The 21,626-nt window shown below is 40.6% G+C and overlaps 2 protein-coding genes across 2 annotated transcripts in view; one reads left to right on the forward strand and one right to left on the reverse strand.

The window, feature by feature from the left end:
* On the reverse strand, positions 1-20,557 carry lrrc9 (leucine rich repeat containing 9). The gene is made up of 32 exons (XM_088317886.1): positions 19,906-20,557; positions 18,744-18,824; positions 18,076-18,294; positions 17,816-17,956; positions 17,665-17,728; positions 17,521-17,591; positions 16,654-16,899; positions 16,332-16,487; positions 16,088-16,251; positions 15,840-15,971; positions 14,884-15,063; positions 14,686-14,797; positions 14,438-14,573; positions 14,244-14,369; positions 14,068-14,168; positions 12,740-12,925; positions 12,547-12,666; positions 12,254-12,445; positions 12,027-12,152; positions 11,323-11,463; positions 11,064-11,241; positions 10,755-10,975; positions 10,091-10,213; positions 9,871-10,001; positions 9,669-9,777; positions 9,451-9,584; positions 7,865-8,001; positions 6,105-6,322; positions 5,176-5,244; positions 2,558-2,677; positions 244-412; positions 1-163 (listed from the first exon to the last, which is right to left on the reverse strand). Exons 2-32 carry the CDS (start codon positions 18,822-18,824, stop codon positions 48-50), a joined length of 4,419 nt encoding a protein of 1,472 aa, XP_088174012.1. The 5' UTR covers positions 19,906-20,557; the 3' UTR covers positions 1-47.
* rtn1a (reticulon 1a) overlaps positions 20,114-21,626 on the forward strand; it is a 22,112-nt gene continuing 20,599 nt past the window's right edge. Inside the window, exon 1 of the mRNA XM_088317843.1 lies at positions 20,114-20,615. Within this exon, the coding sequence (XP_088173969.1) occupies positions 20,411-20,615 (205 nt within the window). The 5' untranslated portion in view covers positions 20,114-20,410. The remainder of the gene's footprint in view (positions 20,616-21,626) is intronic.

The following is a 21,626-nucleotide window of genomic DNA, read 5'->3' on the forward strand; positions in this document are numbered from 1 at the left end:
AGAATGTAATAAACCTGGTACTTTGTTCCTGCTGTGTAAAAGTGTTCTCACTTCTCATGGGGAAGGGGACAAGGTGCTATCAAGTTGTTTCTGGCTTTTCTGGACTGTCTGGAGTTCACGTCGGCATGAAAGCTTGAAGGATTTTTCTCTGTGGACTTCTTGTCTGGGATTGAGGAAAACACAGCCACACATTCAATGAACCAAAAGCTAACAAGATCACATGAAGTTGGAACCGGGGCTCACTTTTGGAGGTGTACTGAACTTGGGGTTCATCCTTGTTACTTGGGAGCATGTCGTGTCCGTGAATGAGGTTCTGCAGACCTGTCATGGACATCCCTCTGACAGGCATGTAAGTCATCAGTCCAGGCTGGTTCGTGTCAAGGCCGGCAGCTGCGCAACACTCCTCGCATTGCTTGAAAGAAATATCAAATAAGCATCAGGCGAGCAGGAACAAGGGAAATTCTCAGCGCATTCAAGCAGAGAGTCTGACATTAGGGGTCAGTAAAAGATAAAGGCTTGTCTATGAAACCTAACTGCTTGTCTTTCTCCACTACTATCACCATGGTGTGCCCACTTCATCCACACTTTGGGAAGAGGATTGCTTGGTGTTCCACATATTAGAGAATCCTGAGGGTGGGCAACAGTCATTACTACTCATCAATGGCAACTTTTAAAATTAAAATAAAGCAAATGCAGGAGCGACTCAGATGGCATTTATGGGGGTCTTGCTCTAATGAGAGAACGGTGGATTCCGTCTGGCATTTCCACATGTCCGATTAGCGGGCAGAGGGGTCGCGTTGACCTGGCTAATAGGGAGTAAATCCACTGGTGCATTATCGGCCGGGCACATTTCATCTAATCAGCAGGATGATGCCAGCAGGCTTAGGCTGCTTTTAATTCAGAGCTACGGGAGAATTACTGCACTGGCCACTCCACTCATTACATGGGCAGCCATTCGCTAAGACGGAGAGAGTTTGATCTGTGCTTTTCCCTTATTCGTGTGGATGCTGTTCGTGTGTGCGTGATGCTGGACTAAGTCGTGTTTGATCAGGCCCATTAGAGTTGCAAAATTACAGACATCTACAGGAATATATCTGAATTTACTAGAATTATATGAAGGCAATGGAAAATGTAATATACAGCAGAGCATAACTGCAAAGCATAATCATGGTTAAAAAAAAAACACATTTAATGCACATTTAGATGCAAGGCCAAGGCGAGTTTTAAAAACATGACTAGTTCTGTAAGATCCGCTTTACTTTTAATGCTGTGCATGGAAAATGAAATTGTAACGAACAATTCTACACACTTAAATTTGTCTAAAAGTCTGTTTATGTGCTTCTGCGCTGCTTTTTGGGTTAGCAACTGACTTTAAATGGGATCTGTATTTTATTACCCGAGTGTGAACAAAAGTGTACACAAATGGTGGTCCTTGAGTTACCGTACCACCTGTTATTGTGGGAAGGCTTTTACAGGGGGTCCTCAGTTTACAACGGTGTTCAGTTCATACAGCAGCAATGTAACCCCAATTTGTATCTTTGGTAGCCATCAAGATCACGAGGGCCTTCTCACCTAACCAAAAACAACATTGCAAGCACTGACCTACATTTGCAACCTAAATTTTCGGAATCACTGGTAGTGCTGGCAGATGTCACTTTAACTATATTAGCTATGTGTTTACCCAATCAGATGTCAAATTGGCCTCTGAGCTGGCCCGCTATAATATCGGCCTTTTGATTTGTTGCTCAGCCATTCAGTTTTTAACTCATTCAATCCATACATATATGTTTTCAAAAAAATTTATGCGTCTTAGCCTTTTTTTTTTTTTTTTTTGCGTCATAACTCCATGTTTTTATAGCATTAGAACACAGTATTCTGTTGGCCTCGCAAAATCAGTCAAAATCCAGAAAAACGCGGGAATTGAGGCGTTTCCTCTCGTGAAAAATTCTGGCATTAAATGAGTTGATGTTTGTCAGATTATTAGTTAATTATTGATTCTGAACAATTCCAAGTGATGTTTGTGGCAGAGTCACATGGTGTTATAGTACATTTTGGTTTTATATGACATTGATAATGGATTCAGCCAGCTAATTTGCTACTAAAGGCCCTGGCACCAACTTTACGGACCACCATTGATTTGTGTGGAAGTCGCTAACCAACGGCAACAGAGTTACAGCAAATAATTGTCTAAAAAACATGCCTTGGAAAAACAAATCCAGTGACAAATAGTAAGTTAGCAGTAACTAATTGTGCCTTCAGTGCATGATTATTTATTCGTACTATGCAAACTGATTGCCGTTTGTAACCTCAAATGCTCAGTTTTCTGTATCGTTGCAAACCATTCAATTGGATGGCGGCTGGCCAGACAATATTTGAAGAAATATGGTAATTCCATACAAAATACCATCAGACGCAACTGTCCATCCTTCCAAGGTTGACCTGCCTTACAAAGTTTCAGGACTGACTCAAAAAATGAGAAGCGATACAGAAAGAAGACTTGATTTTGAAAGAGAAGAGACACTGAGCTGTAGTTATTTGTGAAGTGTGCAATCCTCACTGTTGCGTCTGAAATTTCAGCTCTGGTTCTCTCCTCCATGGTTACAGTCATACCATCCAAGACCTGCAACTGAGACAGGCTGCGCATCACCGCAGGCCTGTGGAGGGAATTGCGAGCCACCTGAAAGTAAGAAGTCACAAAGCAGGCAATAAGAAACCACTCTTATCCAAATTGTCTTTTTGAATGGAATACTGGTGCCTGCCTTGAGATATTTGTGATGCTATGTGCAGACCCAAAAAGGGTTAAATATCCCGCTTGTTCGCTCACACAACTTGATGTTCCGACAGGCTACTGCATTTAAGCTCTGAGTGAGTGCCAGTGAAAGTCCAGAAGCGAGGGGACATATTTTGGCACGGGAATACGGGCAAAGCAGCGATCTCATGTGGACAACAGCACGAGGTATCGTCTCAAGGGTGGTTGTTGGCCTCTACCCCTTGGCAGGATTAACCCCAATGGGAAGAGAAAGGCGGGGGTGGGATCCAGAGGGAACAAGGCTGCCACAGCTGAGCGTGCCCCCGCGGCCTCCTCCATCATCCGTAGGCTACAGCACATACATGCTCGGCTTACGCCGGATCCACGAGCTCCAGATGGGTGATGTAAGCGGGCCAACAGCACTCGCCATTTGGTCACCGGATTTGTCTGTGATGCCGGCCAGTTTGAGGAACAGCAGACGGCCCATCATGTAATCGCTTAATTTGGGAGCGTAGAGGAACACTGGGTCAGTGTTGAGTATCGCCTCAGTGAGAAAGTGAGCCTGAAAACATGCTTTTGAGCAGGCTGTTTTACCACGGTGGAAGTGGACACAGGAATGTTCATTTGTGCTGGACAATTTTGGAAAATAATCAAGATGTGATTTCCTTAATATTGCGATTACGATTACAAGACCCTCTTCCAATGAATGTTTTAACAAACTAAACAAAATTAATCTGCATTACAATAATGACAGCACCGTTAAGATGTCAAAACCTAATAAATGGGAATGCAAAAAAAAACATATTCATGTGTTGATGTGTCTTTAAAGGGTGTGACTGGCAAGTTATCGCGCAATTAGTTCAGTGTTCTCTCTACTCCTTATGCGTGTTTTCATTTTGCAGTTGCTTGTTTGGCCCATTCAATAAACGAAGAGATTGTTGCTCTCCTTTTTTTTTCCACCTCACTTGAGCGTCGTCATCAAATTTTGGTTCACAATACAATACAAAGAAAGTGATCGAGCGACAGCTCACAAACTAGCAAGTTGGGGCGCTTTTAAATGAAGGCACCCCCGAATATTATACGGAGGATTGTTCAGTGATATCCATCAAAGTTTGCCCCAAGAGACCATCAGGGGTGCCATGGAAAATGATCAAATTTCACTTCATTTGTCTAACAATTATTTTCTATTAATTACAAATATGCCATCGATATCAAAGATGGAACAATTAAATGCGCTTTAAATTCTAACAGATTGTGTACAGACTAAGTCTAATGTTGTTTAGGCATTTCAGTTTTACTTTTTTCAGGTTTAAGAACTACATTCACTAGCAATGAGAAAGCGTTTTAAGAGTTAGAAGATTACAGACAATCAAATGAGTGCACATTCAAGTAAATTAAATAAAAATGTAGCAAGTGGAAAAAAAAGATTTAGACATGGCACAAAAAATTCAAAGAGGAAGGCAAAAGAGAACATGAGCGACATGTCACAAGCTCTGCACATTTTGCACACTGCTGTTACACAACCTATATTCATTTGAATATGTTGTTGGAATTTCATCATGATTCACCATGAATTCCATTTGCCTTTGAAGGACATGCAATTACTCAGATATTCATATTTCAAATTGTCAGTGTTTTAGACCATAAATTTAACAAGCTATTCTGTGTTGGAGTTAGACTTGTAAAAATGAACAGCAGCATAGTGACAGGTGTGTTTAGTATTTCATTGAACATGTGACAAAACACCACTGAGCATGACGTGTGAATATCAATGCATTTGTGAATTTCATATTTTAATTGACAGGCCTTTAAAAAGTCAGATTTAAATTATTCATATTCAAGACTGTCTAATGGGTTTGATGGCAGGGCATTGACTATACATGGAAACGCTTTGCGCTTTCTGTACAGTAGGCGGAGGTATGCACCAAAGAGCTGTAATCCGCCCATGAAACAAGAAGAAGAAGAAGAAGGGGAAGAGAAAGAAGGAAATAAACAGCAGAGAAGGAGTGCACTACTCGGATTGGATTTTATTTACCCTGGGAAACAACATTTGAAGTTTAAATCAAAACATTTTGGTGGTTTAGGAATTAAAACAGCTTTGGGCAGCCACCAGTTCAATAAACTGCCAAATAAGTGTATGACGTACTTCTGATGGACTCGGACTAACTGATGAACTACGTGATGGACGACTGATGATAAAGTCCCCACCTCTGCGAATTGCCATTTTAATATAACTGAAAAATAGTTGATCAAGTGTTCATTTTTTGTTCCAAAAGTAGCTATGCATCAATTTGTCGCGCATAAAGTATGCGATAATGAGGCATACATTTATATGGGTTTACGGTCATAACGGGCATCAGAAGATATGGCCCATGAAAAACCTTTTGTGCCCAGTGACGTGTCCCACTGAACATGGAGCAACTCACCGGATTGCCCACAACGGAGAGTTCCGTCAACGCTGGAAGAACTTCAAGTTTATCAAGCTCTGAGATGTCCTACAAACATGGGAGGAAAAAAATATATATTTACATTTTATTGTTTTAATTCCTCCCCAACCTTGGGTCCCCTTCCGATTGAAGCCGGATGTGTTTGGGATAATAGAGGCATATGTATCAGGGCTGAAACCTTTCATAATTTTTGGTGGCGGCAGGATAGAAGCAGCTGATGGGAGAGATTACATGTTTAATCGCATGAGAGTTTGGGCACGCAATAGAGCAATGGGAAGGGAGGGGGGAGGTTTTCCATGATTTACCAGATTGATGGTTGGCCTTGGCTGGAATTCAGAGACGCCCTCACAGCTGGGAGTCATGTGCCGGAACAACCGCCATATTTTACATCTTAATTAAATGCACAAAAGTAAGATGGATTGGCAGCCTAACGTGTGCAAATCACTCCCCCTCGATGAGAAGGAGATGGAGACTGAGAAGCTGATTACATGTTTCGCTGATTGTCCCCTCTGTCTTCTTACACACTGCCCTGACCTTCAATCACGCTGGAGCCCCCTTTAATGCTAACCCTCACAATGCACAGTGGGGGATAATGAGTCATGATTACTATCCTTCATGCATACATTTGGTGCATGCCGGAAAAAATGCATTTTATTTGCCACCTTGTCCATATCAGCCAATCATTTTTGGCTAATCAAAATCTCATGGGTGCCGGAAATCTCAAGTGGCTTACTATAAAAACAATTCAAGATAAAAAAAAAAAAATGTGTAGACTAGTTTCAGCCCATTTTTCCCTTTTCTATACTTTTGATCACGTTCAAGGCCGCAGGGAGTTTGAGCCTATTCCAGCATGACACGTATACTGCACATTGTCCACACTTGGCCATGAGTGGGAGGTCAAATCATACCTGAAGTTTGTTCATGCCAAGGTAAAGTTTACGGAGCTCAATGAGAGGATAGAGATGGTTGAGCTCCCGGATGCGATTCTCTGTAAGGTGCAGTTCCAGCAAGACATTCTGGGAAACAAAAGAGTTCTCGTACAAGGCCCTTATCCGGTTCCTGTCTAACACCAGCTCCCTGAGCTGATGCAGACCCTCCAAGCCTTCCACCTGGCTGATTTCATTCCCTGGAAAGAGTGAGAAGAGTAGGCGTCATACATGAATTCATTTCAAGGACGAAGATTAAAAACTTCCAGCATATTACATATGTATTAAATGTGTAAGGTCGTGTGTCATGTTTTGGCAGAGTGTGATTCACTATACAGGCATCATTTTTTTTTCTTTTGGTCTCCTTATCTGGTTATAGAGTTTTCACAAAGGAAATAACAATGACTCATGGATGGGGCCACATAGTATCCACTAAAAAGTCTACACAAGCAAAGGTGAACATCCAAATTCCACATAGGAAGGCCCCAGTCAAGAGTCGAACATGTACATAGCACACTGTGCTGCTTCTATTTAGTTTTATTTCGAATTATTCATGCAGAATTCAAAAGTTGTGAACAAGCAGGGTAAAATGCCTTTTCACGCACAATAAAATTACTTAAAACATAAATTCTCATATTTTCAGTTGACTATGGAAACATGCAAAAAAAAAAGAAGTCATTAGAAATGTTAAGGCAGAAAAGCATTTTTCATCTATGACTGTACGTACTATATTAAAAATGATTCTTTCAGGGTATTCCGCTAAATATTATGCTACAAACAAAATGATGTTTCATAGCAGCATAAGCAATTCAAATTGAAGTCAACATTTTCAGGTATTGTAAAGATCTAGGTTTATCCCCATAAGTTTCATTTCTCCATCAAATAAGAAAACTATTCGACCAAATGTTGCATTATTAACAATTACTTACAAAAGTATAATTCAAAGCAACTCTTAAAGCACTCAAAACTATAAATATTCAAATTCAAGAATTTCAAGCAGTTGTAGGAGCCTTGCTATGAAAACATTTCATTAGCTGGTGTTCAGAAAAAAAAAAGACATTATGTTGTGTCTTACGTGTCAAAATTAAAGGTGCATGGACATACCAATGGACTAGGCCGGTGGTTCTCCAAACTTTTACACAAAGTACCACCTCAAAAAAAAAAACTTGACTCGACAAGTGCCACAATAATGACGAACATTAAATTAATCAAATTATTGTCAGCCACTGTACCATTATGCACTGTTTGAACATTGACACTGCATTTAGATATAGGCAAATGAAAACTACATTACTAATGATCAATTAAAAAGTCTTGAACATAAAAGGTAAATGAAATAACCAGAATGTTTGAAAACATTTATAAAAGATTCAATGACAAAGGTATATTCAACTGTGCAGATCCTGTTGATTCATTCTAAACTAGTCTGCGGTCAAGGACGATATTATAACACCAGTTATCAGTTATCTCCGTCGAAAAATATAAGGCGAGAAAACATTCACTGCCATTAGTTTGTTGGTGTTTATCAAGTCAGTAAAATAAGTGACAACTCTTGAGGTTTTCAAGAAAATCAAGTGCCTGAGGGGACAAGCAAAGCAGCCTTTGTGGCACCAATCGGCGTGATGGAGCTTGTAAAGAAAGTCACCGGCTCTTTTGTTTGAGGCCCACCATGCACCTGGCTTTGAGTTTAGCGTTTCAGCGTTTACCTTTTCACAGGCGGCAGCCAGTGCACTTTTACCTACCTTGTAGGAAGAGCGTTTTAAGATTGGTGAGCCTGCTGAGCTCCAGATTGGCCATATTGGAGATGCTATTGTAACTCAAATGCAGCACCTCCAGGCTGCTCATCAGAGGCTCCAGGATGATGGTCGGTGCAAGGTGCCTTCACAAAAGAAAGAGGCTTTTGTAACTGCTCGGCTTGAATGTACACCTCCCGCTGCCTTATTTCACCAAAAGAACAGAATGAAATGCCTCAAGAAAAATCACAGCAGGTATGATGTTTTGACTTTTTACACAACACTTACTCACAATAAAACACGTTAACGCATTCCCAGTGACAAGCACTTTATATAAAGGATTGTTGCTCAAGTACCAAACATTTTTCTTAGATTAAAAAAAAAGAAAGTGTTGAGGCGCTTTGTCGTGTAGACTATACGTCATTACTGTTTATATTTTCAACTCAAGAATGGGCACAACTGTATTTCTCATAAGACTGGAAACACTGTAAAAATTGAAACTATTAGCACTTGTTTTGTTTCTACAGATGCAGAAATCTGTAATATTGTTACACTTTTTTTATTAGGGAAATTTCATATTACAAAGACAAATGCTTTAAATTTAATCCATGTTTTAATTTTTTATTGATATTGATTGTTAAATTGAGTCTCTTAAGTTTGTAGATAATGAGAAGAGTAAAAACAAATTGGGAAGTTGAAGTCTGTCGACAATTTGTCTCTATAAATATATTTAAAGGTTATTTTTCAGTGTAATTTCTGTATATGACGGATTTGAACTGGCATTTCTGATTATTTGTACATCTTTGTTTTGTTCTTGTTCATAGATATATTGACAAAGAAAAGGTTATCGAATTGTAAAACCAATTGTTCTGTCAATAAAAACACAAAAAACGATGAGAAATTTCGCTCCTTTTGTGGGAATGGCACTGAAAAAAATGGGCACAACTGCGTGAACGTCGTAACCATTTGCAGGTAGGTGCTGCCCCCTAACGGCTGTAGACGGCAACGAAATATTAAACAAGCGTATGAGCAGCTTTCAGAGTCCCTTCAAATTATTTTAATTATTTAACTTCGAGACCCTCACTTATCTTTTTAACTTAAATTTAATATTTTACTCTCCAACACGCCCTTCACAGTCAGATCTGGTTCAAATGAGACCTTTTTCTGTAGAGTTAGCGTGCTGTCCGTGTGCGTGTGTTCGTTTCCTGATGCTTCATCCCACATTTTAATCAAAGCAAATTAAATATCCATGGATGTGAATTTGATTTTGAATGGCTGTTTGTCTATATGTACCCTGTGATTGGCTGGCGACCAGTCCAGGATGGATAACCCCTCACACGAAAAGCCTGCTGGGCAAGGCTCCACTTCACCTGAGATCCTGAACAGGGTAAGCGGCAGCAAAAGTATCCATCATGTAGCCCATATGTGTATTCAAAATAACAATGACTTCAGGGTCGGGAGCACGAGCCTATGCCATTTGTCTTCAGGTGGAAGACAGACAACATCCTGGACTGGGTGCCACTCAATCACAATATTTTCAAACCCGGTCTGTGAGACAGCCGTGTATCAATTCATCAAACTAATTGCCACATTACCTGCTCCCTTTGCATAAGCTCTGTTGGCCATAGCCACTGGAGTGCACTTTGTTGTGCAACATCTGTCTGTTAGTTAGAAACGTCTTTTGCCTCGGGAGGATGGACTCAATGCGGTTGTAGTTTAAAGACAGGACCTATGATTAAAGTAAAAAAAAAAAAAAGAATCGTCTTTCATCTTGCCCTCGACTCAAGAAGTTGTCATTCCTCTTTGTTTGTACTTTGACATTGGGGAGGTGGATGAGGCCAGAGAAGCAGGTGAGGCTGTTGTGATCTAAGTTGATAGTGTGTACGTTTACGAACAGGTCTGTTGGAGACAGGTCCACACTCCTGTTTGGAAAGAGATTTTTTTTTTTTTTTTCGAATCAGTCTTATCTTGAAAAAATCCATGTACAGCAAATGCAGCTGATTCGAAAAGACCACCTGATGGAGCAGGAGTTCAACGTGAGGTGGGTTATGGTAGCGTAGTGTGAATGGCCCAATTTCTCTGCTACCAGGTCTGGTGTGAGTCGGCCTCCAAACATGGCCTTCGCAGTTTCACATTCAGCTGCATCCTGAGGGCATTAAAAAAAAAAAAAAAAAAAAACAGACACTTTATGACAATTATGTCACCGACTCCACTATCATTTTTGTTGCCACGCACTACTGCACTTCCATCCAGGGCCTTCAGAGATGGTAGGTGGAAGACCACATAAATACGATAGTTCTTGAGATTCTCTGATAATGGATTCCCATACAGATCCAAGATGATGAGGTTTTCCAACACCTAAAAATAAAGATAAACATTTTTTCTTAGACAGTTCTCAATTCGAGAATGTTGTTTAAAAAATATTCAGCATTTGATACACTTGTTGACAATATAATTGTCAAATGGATAAAAGACAATGTGTATGTGACACGTTGGTATGGTGAGGACCTGGATTATTCTGTCAAATATATATATATTTAAAATGCAAATTATTAACAAATCTTTTAATTAATTACATTCACGTTGGAGAGCCAACACTATTTGCTATACCGCTGTCATCTCAGTCAGAAAATGACTAATTGATTTTTTTTAAATTCATTTTCGGGTGTTGCTGTTTACATTGTCTTTCAATAGATTAATTTTATACTGTATTGAAAAATGTGTTAGTGAGTTTTTTTCTCTTTTTTTTTTTAATCAAGACTATAACAACACTGTAATTGTGTTAATTTTGGTCAGGATAATGATTTGACATTTTAAATGCCGAAAGTGTTGACACAGCATTTGATTATGTTTTGATCGGATGTAGTTTTGTGTACGGGAGTTTAAATGACAAGTCCACCTTGAGATAGTAGATATCCCTCGACACGGAAATGTGATTGTTGCCAGCATAGAGCTCCAGGAGCGCGCAGCACCTGTGGATGCCATGCAGGGAGTTGATGACATTGTTCTCCACAGACACAAAGGTCAAATTGTGTAGCTGATCGAGGACAATGGCGTCGAAATTGGATAGCTGATTTCCATCCATGCTGAGTTTGCACAAATTCTGTAGTTGTGAGAGACCTAGAGAATGACAAAACAAAGGCGAACGTAGAGATGTCTATTGAAGTACCAAGTAACATGTTATCATCAAGTCCTCTGCAAGACTGACCGCTGAGTGTGCTGATTTTGTTGTTATTAAGGTAGAGCTCTTCCAGATTAACGCAGCAATCAAGACCTTGCACTTCACAGATGTAATTATTATTAAATGAAGCCCAGCGCAGGTTGACGAGGCCATCCAGATGGCTCATCTGACAAATCTTCTGGTTGTCAAGGTTCAGAGAGGTTATCTGTTCCAAATTCAGCCGCCATTAGCGCTTGAAGAATGAATGCATGCAACACTGAGGATTTCCTCGACTGATTGGACTGACCTTTGAGGCCCAGTCTGGCTGCAGGTCTTGGCTTAGGTCTCTGGGTGACGGAATGAGCTCAGAGAGGAGCTGGGTTGTTGACACCAGGCTGAGACTTCGCGGACGTTCGTTGTTGGTATGTGAGCAAGCGATAAGCATTTCCTGAAAGCAGAGACATCTCAAGCATTAGCATTATTTGAACTAACTGTTTCAAGTTGATATGTCAGTTTTGATTGACAAGGTTCTTCACATCTATTTGGAGTGAACTGATGACACAACAAAAAAATCAAAGGTTTATCCATTTTAAAATGTTGCTACATTTGTTGCATGCAGATCTAAATAGAGTGCACATTTGGCAACAATTATAATATGATAAGGACAAGCGAAATTATGTTAAGTCAAGTAGTAAATTAGTTTTGTGTGTGTATGGGGTTTTATTGTCCCGAACAGGACATTTGCAAAATAAATAAATAAAATGACATTTAATGCAGACTTATATGGATTTCATGCTAATAATTGTTCATTGAATTAACTACTCACAGATGAGCACAAGTTCAAACAAACATCTCAATAAATCCCTGGGAAACAATCAAATTTGGACTATTTCCTTGGATCAACTTCATAACTAAAGCTTCGAGAAACTTGGGGACTAAAGTGGGAAATGTGTCTACCATATAATGTTGGAGTCAATCATTGAGAAGCATTTATTAGTGCTAAACATTAACCTCGTTGATAAAAGTTCTAGTCGTCTCGTGAGTAGCATCAGCAACTTCTTCCTCTGTAACCAGTGTGTTGTCCAGTTTTCTGAGTGTCGGCACAAAGCTCAATATGGTCATTCGGACGTCCTCTGGCTGACAGGAACAAAGCAACACTCAGTATAAATTCTTTACATCTGTCCAAGTTGTAAAACTTGATTTTTTTTTTGTTACTGTTACTATATTACTGGAAGCACCTTATTCCACGGGTTGTGTTGTGTTTCTAGTATCTGCAGCGCAGGTGTGTGTATTTTGAGCACAAAGGAATCTTGACTGGCATTGGTCAACTGATTCCAGCTGACAACAAGATGATGGAGCTGTTTTAACCCTTGCAGACCTTCAAGGCTCCCAAGCTGGTTGAAGCTGACATCTAAAAACTCCAGATTGGGCTGGTAAAGACATCATTAGAATCGGATTATGACAGAACTATCATCCACAACATTCTCAAATGTTAAAATGCTACTTGATGGTGATTTGTTTGATTCAATACCATGTGAGCGATGTCATTGAGGCCAGTGAGCTCGTTGAAACTGAGGGTGAGACGGCGAAGAGCCGGGAGGGAGGAAACCTCCTTTAGACTACTCAGACTATTGTTGTGAAGGTTCAGCACCTGAACAGTGAACATACGGTCAACAATAGCTCAGCTTGGAAGTATGAACATTACTCGAAAAAGAAACTCTTACAGTGATGTCACGGAGGACACTGGCACCGGACATATTTAAGAGAACTTTCTCATTCAAATTGGACAACTTGGGCAGTGGTTCCAAGACAGGCTCCATGTTGACAACTTGCTTGTCCAATGAAGTGTCAAAGGTGGGAGGGTCAAGGACATGCGTGCAGTCGTCTAGAGATGTCGGCTGTTCATTGCCCTTTAAAAGAGTCGCATCATTAGTAACAAGTTGCTAAATGAAGCCAAGTGATGTCCGTCCAGAATAATTGGTTTCCATTTGTGAGCTGCAATTTCAACATTTCCTTCCCCTTTCAAATGTATTTCATTAAAGCATATTCAATAATTAAGTGCTCCTGAAATTACTGCATGGCTCTGATAGGACATTTGGACGTTAGGAACAGTGGGACGTGGGGAAAAATGACGTCAGGCGGCACAAGGTGTGCAATTATTGTCGTATTTGCTGTTTTTCATTTGATTGTTGAATATTCATGACCTCGAAGTTTTTTTCATACTCACTCTAATTTAGGGATGCATGATAACTATCGGAAAGATGGTGGTAAAAACCCCCAATAAAGTCACATTAATCAGTCTGATATCAACAAAATTTCACTGTTTACAAGAATTGCCTCAAATACAGCAACATGGTCTTTAAAGCCGCTCACCCTCAAATGGCCTAGCCTCGCCCTGTGATTGGTTGTTAGCAGAGCTGGGCAGTCCGGGGTTTGGGGGCCGACAATTTTTATGAATTAGGCCGGAGAGTCGAGGCCGGAACGGTACAGAGATTGCGGCCGGAGTGCGGGAGACTGACTGGCAAAAAAGGGTCAAGTGGCCAGCTCTGCTTGTTTGGAGAAGCAAGAAGGTATAGGTGGGAAAAAAAACAGTGCATCCGTGCGGTAACTATGACAGGTCAAGGTTATGAACAGCATGCAGTGAACAAGTTTGCTCAGTGGTGTAAGAATATATTATCACGCGTACTGCTCAAGTACAGCTGCACTACTTCGACAGTCGAGATAGATAATTTCTTTCTGAATTAACTAATTAAGGTACGCTGGGAGGACTTTTCTTTTCTTTTTTTTTAAGCAGCAAATGGATTGAGACACAGAGAAAGAAAAATAATTTGGTTGTCCCTTAATCTATAACAGCTAAAAACTATTTTTGCCATTTTAGGCCACTGATTGACTAACAATCACTGCTCCAGTTCATCCAAAAGGGCTTAGATGGGGTTGAGGTGCAGTTCAGCCAGCCTAAACTAGTCCGAACATTTTTTGGCTGTTCTACTGGACCATCCCCCAAGTTGGAAGCGTTCAATTGTCCATATTGTATTGATAAAATGCTACTTACGCCAGTGAGGTATTCAAAACAAATCATGTACTCGGGCAAGACGAGGTCATTGTCAAAGACAAACCACTGTCTTCCTTTGGGAATGGTAGTGTGTACTCCATCTAGATAAAGAAAAAAACATAAGCATGCTGAATTAAAAAAAAAAAAGTGATATCATCACAGAGTATGTGACGTACCTCGATGCTTGGTGTGCACACTTCGATATACAGACGAAGCGCGGGGGTAGGTCCTCCTGTGCACCAGTTCTCCTTCTCTGATTGGAATGCTGTTGCCCAGAAACACTTTGGAAACGAGAACTCTGCCTACAGGATCAACATGTAGCATTTACCCATCGATTTCATTTTCTGCATTCTGTATCAAATTCACGCACCAGATCTGAACGGGACTTTATCTGTTCTTATATTGGTGCAGCCTTGCACAGCACGACTTCGTAAATACTCAATTCTTGGCTGTTCGCTCACAATCAGACTGTTGGATAAAGGCACTGCTGCTTCTTTTCCAAGGGCCTGTTTTGAGGGGAATACACTATCAGAAATTTGGCATGGTGATTTTTTAAAAATATATTTATATATATATTCAGATATTTAGATATTATTAAAAAATAAAAAAGTAAAGCACCTTATATTCTTTTGCTGATTTGAAACCTTCCTGCAGGATGGTCAACACGTCCTCACGGTTTTTGTCTGTGTTACCGACGTAGAACAAGTGCTCAAGCAGCCGCTTATAATTCCTGCGTGAAATTCTTGCCATAAGCAATGTGTGGGAAAAAAAAAACAGAACCTGATTTGCTTTGATTTCAAGTGTGAGTTGATTTACTGCGCCAAGGTGACGGAATCCTCCCTGGCCAGCAGGGATTGAAGTTTGTCTTTAAAACGAAGCCTCAACCCGCTGTTGTGGATGCGGACAACTCTGTTGATCTTGATACCAGTGATGCCGTGACTCATGAAATCCGAGAGAGAGAATCGAGAAAGCAGGAGGTCGCAACATGAATTGTACCTGTTCGAGACACAACATACGAGCTTGGTAAAGCGGGACACGCGTGTACCAGTGGCGGGACATGCATTTCACACGTAGGCCTTCCGTGAAGTCCTACGTGACTAAATCCCCCGCATATTACCATCCTTTATGTCACCACGGCTGGAGAAATAATATACAGAAACACACTTATGCAGTACTGAGTGAATGTTGGACGACCTTGCTTCTTTTGAAAGGTCCGTCTTGAAAATGGCCTCGCAAGTGTATCTGCAATTAAATCCACACTTTTCCCACCTTCGGCCATTATGTTTAAAAAAGCAAGAATATATTTTAGATTTTCCAACGGTCGCCAGTTACGATTTTCTGGTGTGTTGATTCCGCATAGCGCTGACCCTCACAAGTGAGTATCCAATCACAAGACGCGTTCATCACCTTCAACGTAAGGCCAGCGAGAAAGCCGTACTCATCACGTCATCACGTCGTGACCTGATTGGCTATCACAATTGTCTATCAACCCCTCACACACAGAACAGACGCCTGCACGTTTGTATCTGAAGGCCTCGGGTGAATAGTGCATGTCACTGATATTAGGAAATCTGCCTGGCAACACGAGCTAGCTGAATTCTTATTGGATAAAAATTGTAACCTAAGAATACAACACTAGGATATAATATGACATCAATGTGAAGAATACAATCATGATTTTTGATTATGTTTGGCCAGCAGGGAAGGCCTTGAAGATCTTGACCACCCACCCCTGGCATGTACAATAGTGCAAACCCACAAAAGTACAGTACCACGGGTCTGTGGAGCTGCCTTCCTCCATGCGAATATTTCCAACACTATGAAGCTCTGTCGACATAAAGTGCACAGTGTCCTCCATTGTTTCTGTCGCTTGGGACACATTGTGTTGATGCCAGCTTTCAATCCTGAAGATAGAAAAAAGCGGGAGCATTTTTCCACTTTAAAAACATGACACACGAGGAGAAGGAAATATATAAAGGTTGACATCATGTCAATTAAAAATATGACTACACAAACTAACTCATGCAGCCTCCTGTTCCAAATAGCCAGTCGCTGCCGCAGTACTTCAATCTTTCTCAGTATTTGCTCTGCGGTGGGGTCACAGCTGTCACCTTTCGTGCTTAAATCTTCTTTCAGGTGACTGTATGCATCTTCTAAGGACTCCTTACAAAGACAACGTTCGAGCTGGGGACGCACCGCACGGATTGCAAGTCAATAACCTACTCTTACGACATCCATGAAGCGGTTTCTGGAGGCGTACCTACATTTTTTAAGGTGTAATTGAGTGACCGAATGCATTCTTTAGGTGACTCCATGGAGGCGTTTTTCTTCTTGAGAAGGCGCAGCAATGTCTCTGTGAGATTCCGCCGAGGTGTGCGGGCACGCATGTTGTAAAACATCATCTTCTTCATAACAGTGGACTAAAAGAAAACACGTGTCACCCCGGAGGCTTTAAAATACAAGCATGAAAATATGCAGTACAGAAAGCTCGACTTTAAAGCTCACCAAAAAAAGGCATCGTTAATTTACTTTGTAAATCAACCCTCGAAAAGCAGTTGCTAATCATTTTCCTAATCTAGAACCCACCTCAAAGTAATATTCAGAATTTAAGTTTAAGGACAGATTTGTGGAAATTGGGCTTCTCACTACCTCAGCAACTTCATTGATTTGCGAGCTGGAGACATCGTAGGTGTCGAGAAACAAGAGCTTGGGCATGTGGTACATCACGTGTGTGGCATAGTTACACAGCAGACACACCGGGTTTGCCGTGGACGTGAAGTCGCTCAGAGCCAGATCTCTCAGTTGGGACAGACAGGTGAGCCGGGTCAGCTCCTAAGGCGACAACAAAGAGCACAGGTTGGTTCTGCTTAATAAGATGTAGCACAACATCTTTTACAACTCAAACAAGTGAACTGACAAAAACTAACAAAATGAAGCAAGAATGAGAATCGGGTTGTCAAATCCACTGGCAAGTCTCATACAGATTTACTCAAAATTTGGCTCGCGTGCGAATACTTTTGGGCTAAACGTAAAACAACATAGAATTTAAAATCCTAACAAAATTGATAAGATCAAAATAAACATCTGTTTTCACTTGAGATAATTTCATGTAAATCAAAGATTAAATTAAAAAAACTACTGTAAACTAAACTAAAATCCCGGTATAAGAAAATTTATGACAAGTATCAAGATGATTTTTTTTAAATACAAGTCCTTGACATAAAACACACGAATAAGATGAAGATGAAAGAAACAAAATGGATTCTTCTGAACAAAATGCAACAACCCCACGGCAGTCAAACACACAAAGCCCACGAGGGGTTGACAAGAATGTTTTTTAAGATTAACTAATTTCCTGCCATTGACGGCTATAAACGTTAAAAGGTCCATTTTTTTTTTTACCCGACTGGTAGTGAATGTGTTAAGAATTTTAATAATTTATCGTTGTCTCACCTTGAAGGAGCTGATCTTGTTTCCGGACAGATTGAGAGTGTGAAGGTTGATATTGTTAACAAGGCTATCCCCTTAAAAGTAGAACAAGAAAAAAATGCTCAGGTATTTTATTTCCCCAACAATTTAACTTTACAAAGAATTTACCAATCTTATGAATATTATTATTTGCAATGTTTAGTTCTTGCAGGTTCCGAAGAGAGTTCAAGCCCTTGAGGATGAAAAAAACAAACATTATTTCATAGAAAAATTTGTGATTAAAAAGATGACTCGCATAAAAATTAGAACGTCCCCAAACCTGTATTTGAGATATGTAATTATTGTTGAGCCACAGGACTTCCATGTTGACCAGCAATTTTAAATTCTTTATTTCACTAATTTTATTATCATACAAGTAGAGTTTCTTCAACTGAGGACAATGCTGCAGTCCAGAAATTTTCTTAGAAAACAGACAATAAGGAAAATTATACAGAATGAGAACCAGAATACGGCAGATTAAATCATATTTTTTTAAGTCAAGTATTAGAATGTCACGTGTTAGAAATAGAAGAAACTCACAGTCAGCTTACACTCGACTACCCAGAGCTCTTCGAGTAAGGGACAGCTTTCCAGTCCCTCCATGCGCTTTATGTTCTGGCCCAGTATTTGAAGCTGGCGGAGCTTCGGGAAGAAGGAAAGTCCAACCATCCGAGGAAAACCACTCAAGATGACCTCCAGGGAGGTAACGCCGCATTCCTCTTCTGATAGGTCATCATAGGAAAGCCCATTGGCCATGCACTGTTGGGAAATGGAGCTAATGCTTATGCGGTCACAAAATCAAGTACACTCGCACAATCCAGTACGGCAGCTGTATCAAACCATCTGCTGTTTTAAAGATAAAATAAGTAAGTGTATGGACTGGTTTACAGCTAGCAAACCAAGATAGCAATAGCAGTAGCCAAAGTTTTAGCAAAACCTACGGCCATCTGATTTACTGGCGATGTGCATTTTCCTTTTTTACTAGTCAGAGGAGATGTTGTAAACATGTTAGATTTGATGTTAATCAGCATTTTTAAACATCTTTGGGGATTTTATTATGAATTTGGAAGTTTTTTCCCCTCTAATCCATTTCAGTAGGTGCCAAGTATACATGGATTTTCGCTATTTGTGGGGCAGGGACAGTCCCAATCTGCCGCGAATGGCGGGCTCATAGAAAACATTTGGAAAAAGTACTTTGTTATACTGACCAGCTCTCTGACCACGTCCTCATCACAGCAAGGTTTTTCATAATTTCGTGACCCACTCTTCTGCCCAGAATTTGACTGCATCTGATAATAAAAAGTTAATAATGCAGGGTCATTTGTCAGTACAATGCAATAAAAAACAATTCCTATCTACAAATAACTCGTGCTTTATGGGATTTAGTACTGATATTCCAAATAATTTTTAATATACCTTTCCCATAATGCATCCCAACTAAATGAATGTAACTTTTCTTATGTAATGAGCAACACTACAAATAAAAAAAAACATTTCACTGTAACTTTCAGTGGTCATCCAGAAGCTGATTAAAGCCAATTTAACTGACTTAAACGTGCTCATACATAATTATAGAATATTGAAAGACAGTAACTGATATTACTTAGCCGTTTGGCGTCAAACATCATAAGAAGATGGTTGCTCCCGGCTTTTTCTATTTAACATCACATCATCCCCAAATAATAAATAGGCCTTCGTGCTTCCACTTCTAACATCGAACATCTCCTCTTGTGGGCCCGCAGCGCGGGTTGGCTCAAGTGGATGAATACTCGCAGGCGTCATAAGCATTGATCGTAAAATACGTGCTGGCTTTCGTTCGCAACACGTCACTGAAACGCGCACACATTTCCCATGGCAACGGAAAATAAACTGTCGTGACGCCATCGTTAGTGCAACTGCCGTGACGTCAAAATTAAACCTACTCAGGGAGTTTGATACTATAACGCGGATGGGTAGGTTGACTACATTTCATTTAACTGTACATGGACCTTCAGATGGGACTTTGCTAACTCAATTGACCTCTTAAAATAATGACTAAATCGCAACTATAGAACCCAAACCATCAAAACGACATCAATATCATTTGAATACAATAAATCAATTAATCAAAGGATGGAAAAATGCTGATATGATTTCAGTCTCGTGTCTTCTATCTTGGAAGCAGTGCAGGCAAGTTAAACACTCCAGAATGAAGAGAAGCTGTTGATAACGAAGTAAAATACCATATAACAACAGAATTTTTTGGGCATTTGTTAGTTCACCAAAGTGTGTAATTAAAGCTAACAGCGACCCAATTTATAGCATTGTAGGTTTTATTTTAAGACGACACACGGATATTGTACAGGAGGGGTCTGTATGACAGTTTCATACCTTTAGTCCAACGAAACGTTGGTCGTGCTTCTCACTAGTGTCATGTTTGGCCTCTTGTCTTGTTGCTAGGGAGCCATTTTGAAAGATGTCATAGGCCAATAGGCCACGCGAGGGCGCCACACGGCTACAGTTTTCCACTAGGCTGACAGTTCTTGTAATTCACCCCCCCCCCTTTTTTTTTAAAGGTGTTTACTATACTAATGTTTTTAATGTTTTATCAATACTGCAGACTTGCCACATCTAGACGCCATTAGAAAGGCAGCTCTTATTTGAGCGTGGCTACCTTGAGCCTCCCGGCTACCATGACGTCATCGCCCTAGCGAGCAGTGAACTAAAAGAATCGCGCCGGCTTCTCTCCAGCTTCTCCCCGACCGCGCGCACCGCCTCATCCGAGGACGCGTCCACGCACACTCCGGCTGACAGACGCCGCATTGCTGCGTGTTTGCTACACACATACTGTCCACGCCAAGCCAGCTCACACACGACACACACACCCGACACGAGCATGTCCGCGCAGTCCGGCGACGAGCTCGGCTCGGAGGGCAAATGGTTCGGTGACGACTACGGCCGTATGTTTGGCAACGCGACGACGCTGCGCGACGAAGTGAAGCCGAAAGGTGGCGAGTCGGCCGACGACCTGGATCCACAATTTCATCCGTACCAGGACGATGGGAAAAGGCCCCCCGTTGCTATGGAAACTGCATCTACAGGTAAGGCCGACAGTTGGTGCAGCCTCCATATCTATAATCATGATAATCAATTCTTATTTGAGGTTCATTCGGTGACAAGTAAACAATGCTTGTTTACAAAGCTTCCTTGTGGAACACTTGGCAAGCATGCATTACAAATGACCATGATCTGACATCACTGCTGCAGGCCTGCACATACTATCACTGGACGTAACATTGCCCATTCCTTAGTGAATGGAAAACTGGACAATTAAGCATTTCATCATTAAAGACACTCTATTGGGCACACATGAAAATTGTAATGACAGCAGACAATCTGCATCAAAAAGTCTGCTTTAAAAAACAGTGGAGGGGTGTGCATTTGCTCCCGAGGCCTTTAGTAGGGACTTAATCCTTTTCAGAATGCCACCATCACTTCACAATTAAAGAATAGGATACAAAAATCCAATATAGCAGCATGCACCTGTGCTACATGACAAAAACCAAAATATTTAAATTAAATATACTCAGCAGAGATACTGATTATTAAATGTACAGTGAATATGAAAAGTTGACAGCCCTGTTAAAATGCTTTGCAGTATAAAACTTTTTCTACCATTAATGTGCACCTATAACCTGTACTCAAAAAAGAAGCTTTGAGACGGGAAGTAAAAACAACTGAAATTATGCGGTGTCACAAGTGAACACACGCTCTTATAACAAGGGTGTGGCTCTGTTACGAATTAAGCAATCAATCAAATTCATGAACTTCCTTTGCAGAATTCCAAAAGGTTTGTTTGGTGCAAACATATTTATGCCTAAAGTGAAGTATTGTGGTGGACAATTTCATAATTTGCAGATGTTTTACTACAGCTGGAACCTTAGTCAAGGTGGGAGGAATTATGACAAAGTTAGCACAAAACCTTTGGGCTTCTTCGAGAATGCAAACAACATTATTGTGAAAAATAATACCTGACATTGTCAATAGAAACTTTTTAGCAAAGGCAAAAGTTCTTGTTTTGGATTTTGCAGGTTGTACCAAATAACATGTTC

This window comes from Idiotropiscis lumnitzeri, chromosome 1, assembly GCF_059441095.1.
Source record: "Idiotropiscis lumnitzeri isolate Australia: NSW breed Sydney's pygmy pipehorse chromosome 1, RoL_Ilum_1.0, whole genome shotgun sequence".
NCBI lineage: Eukaryota > Metazoa > Chordata > Actinopteri > Syngnathiformes > Syngnathidae > Idiotropiscis > Idiotropiscis lumnitzeri.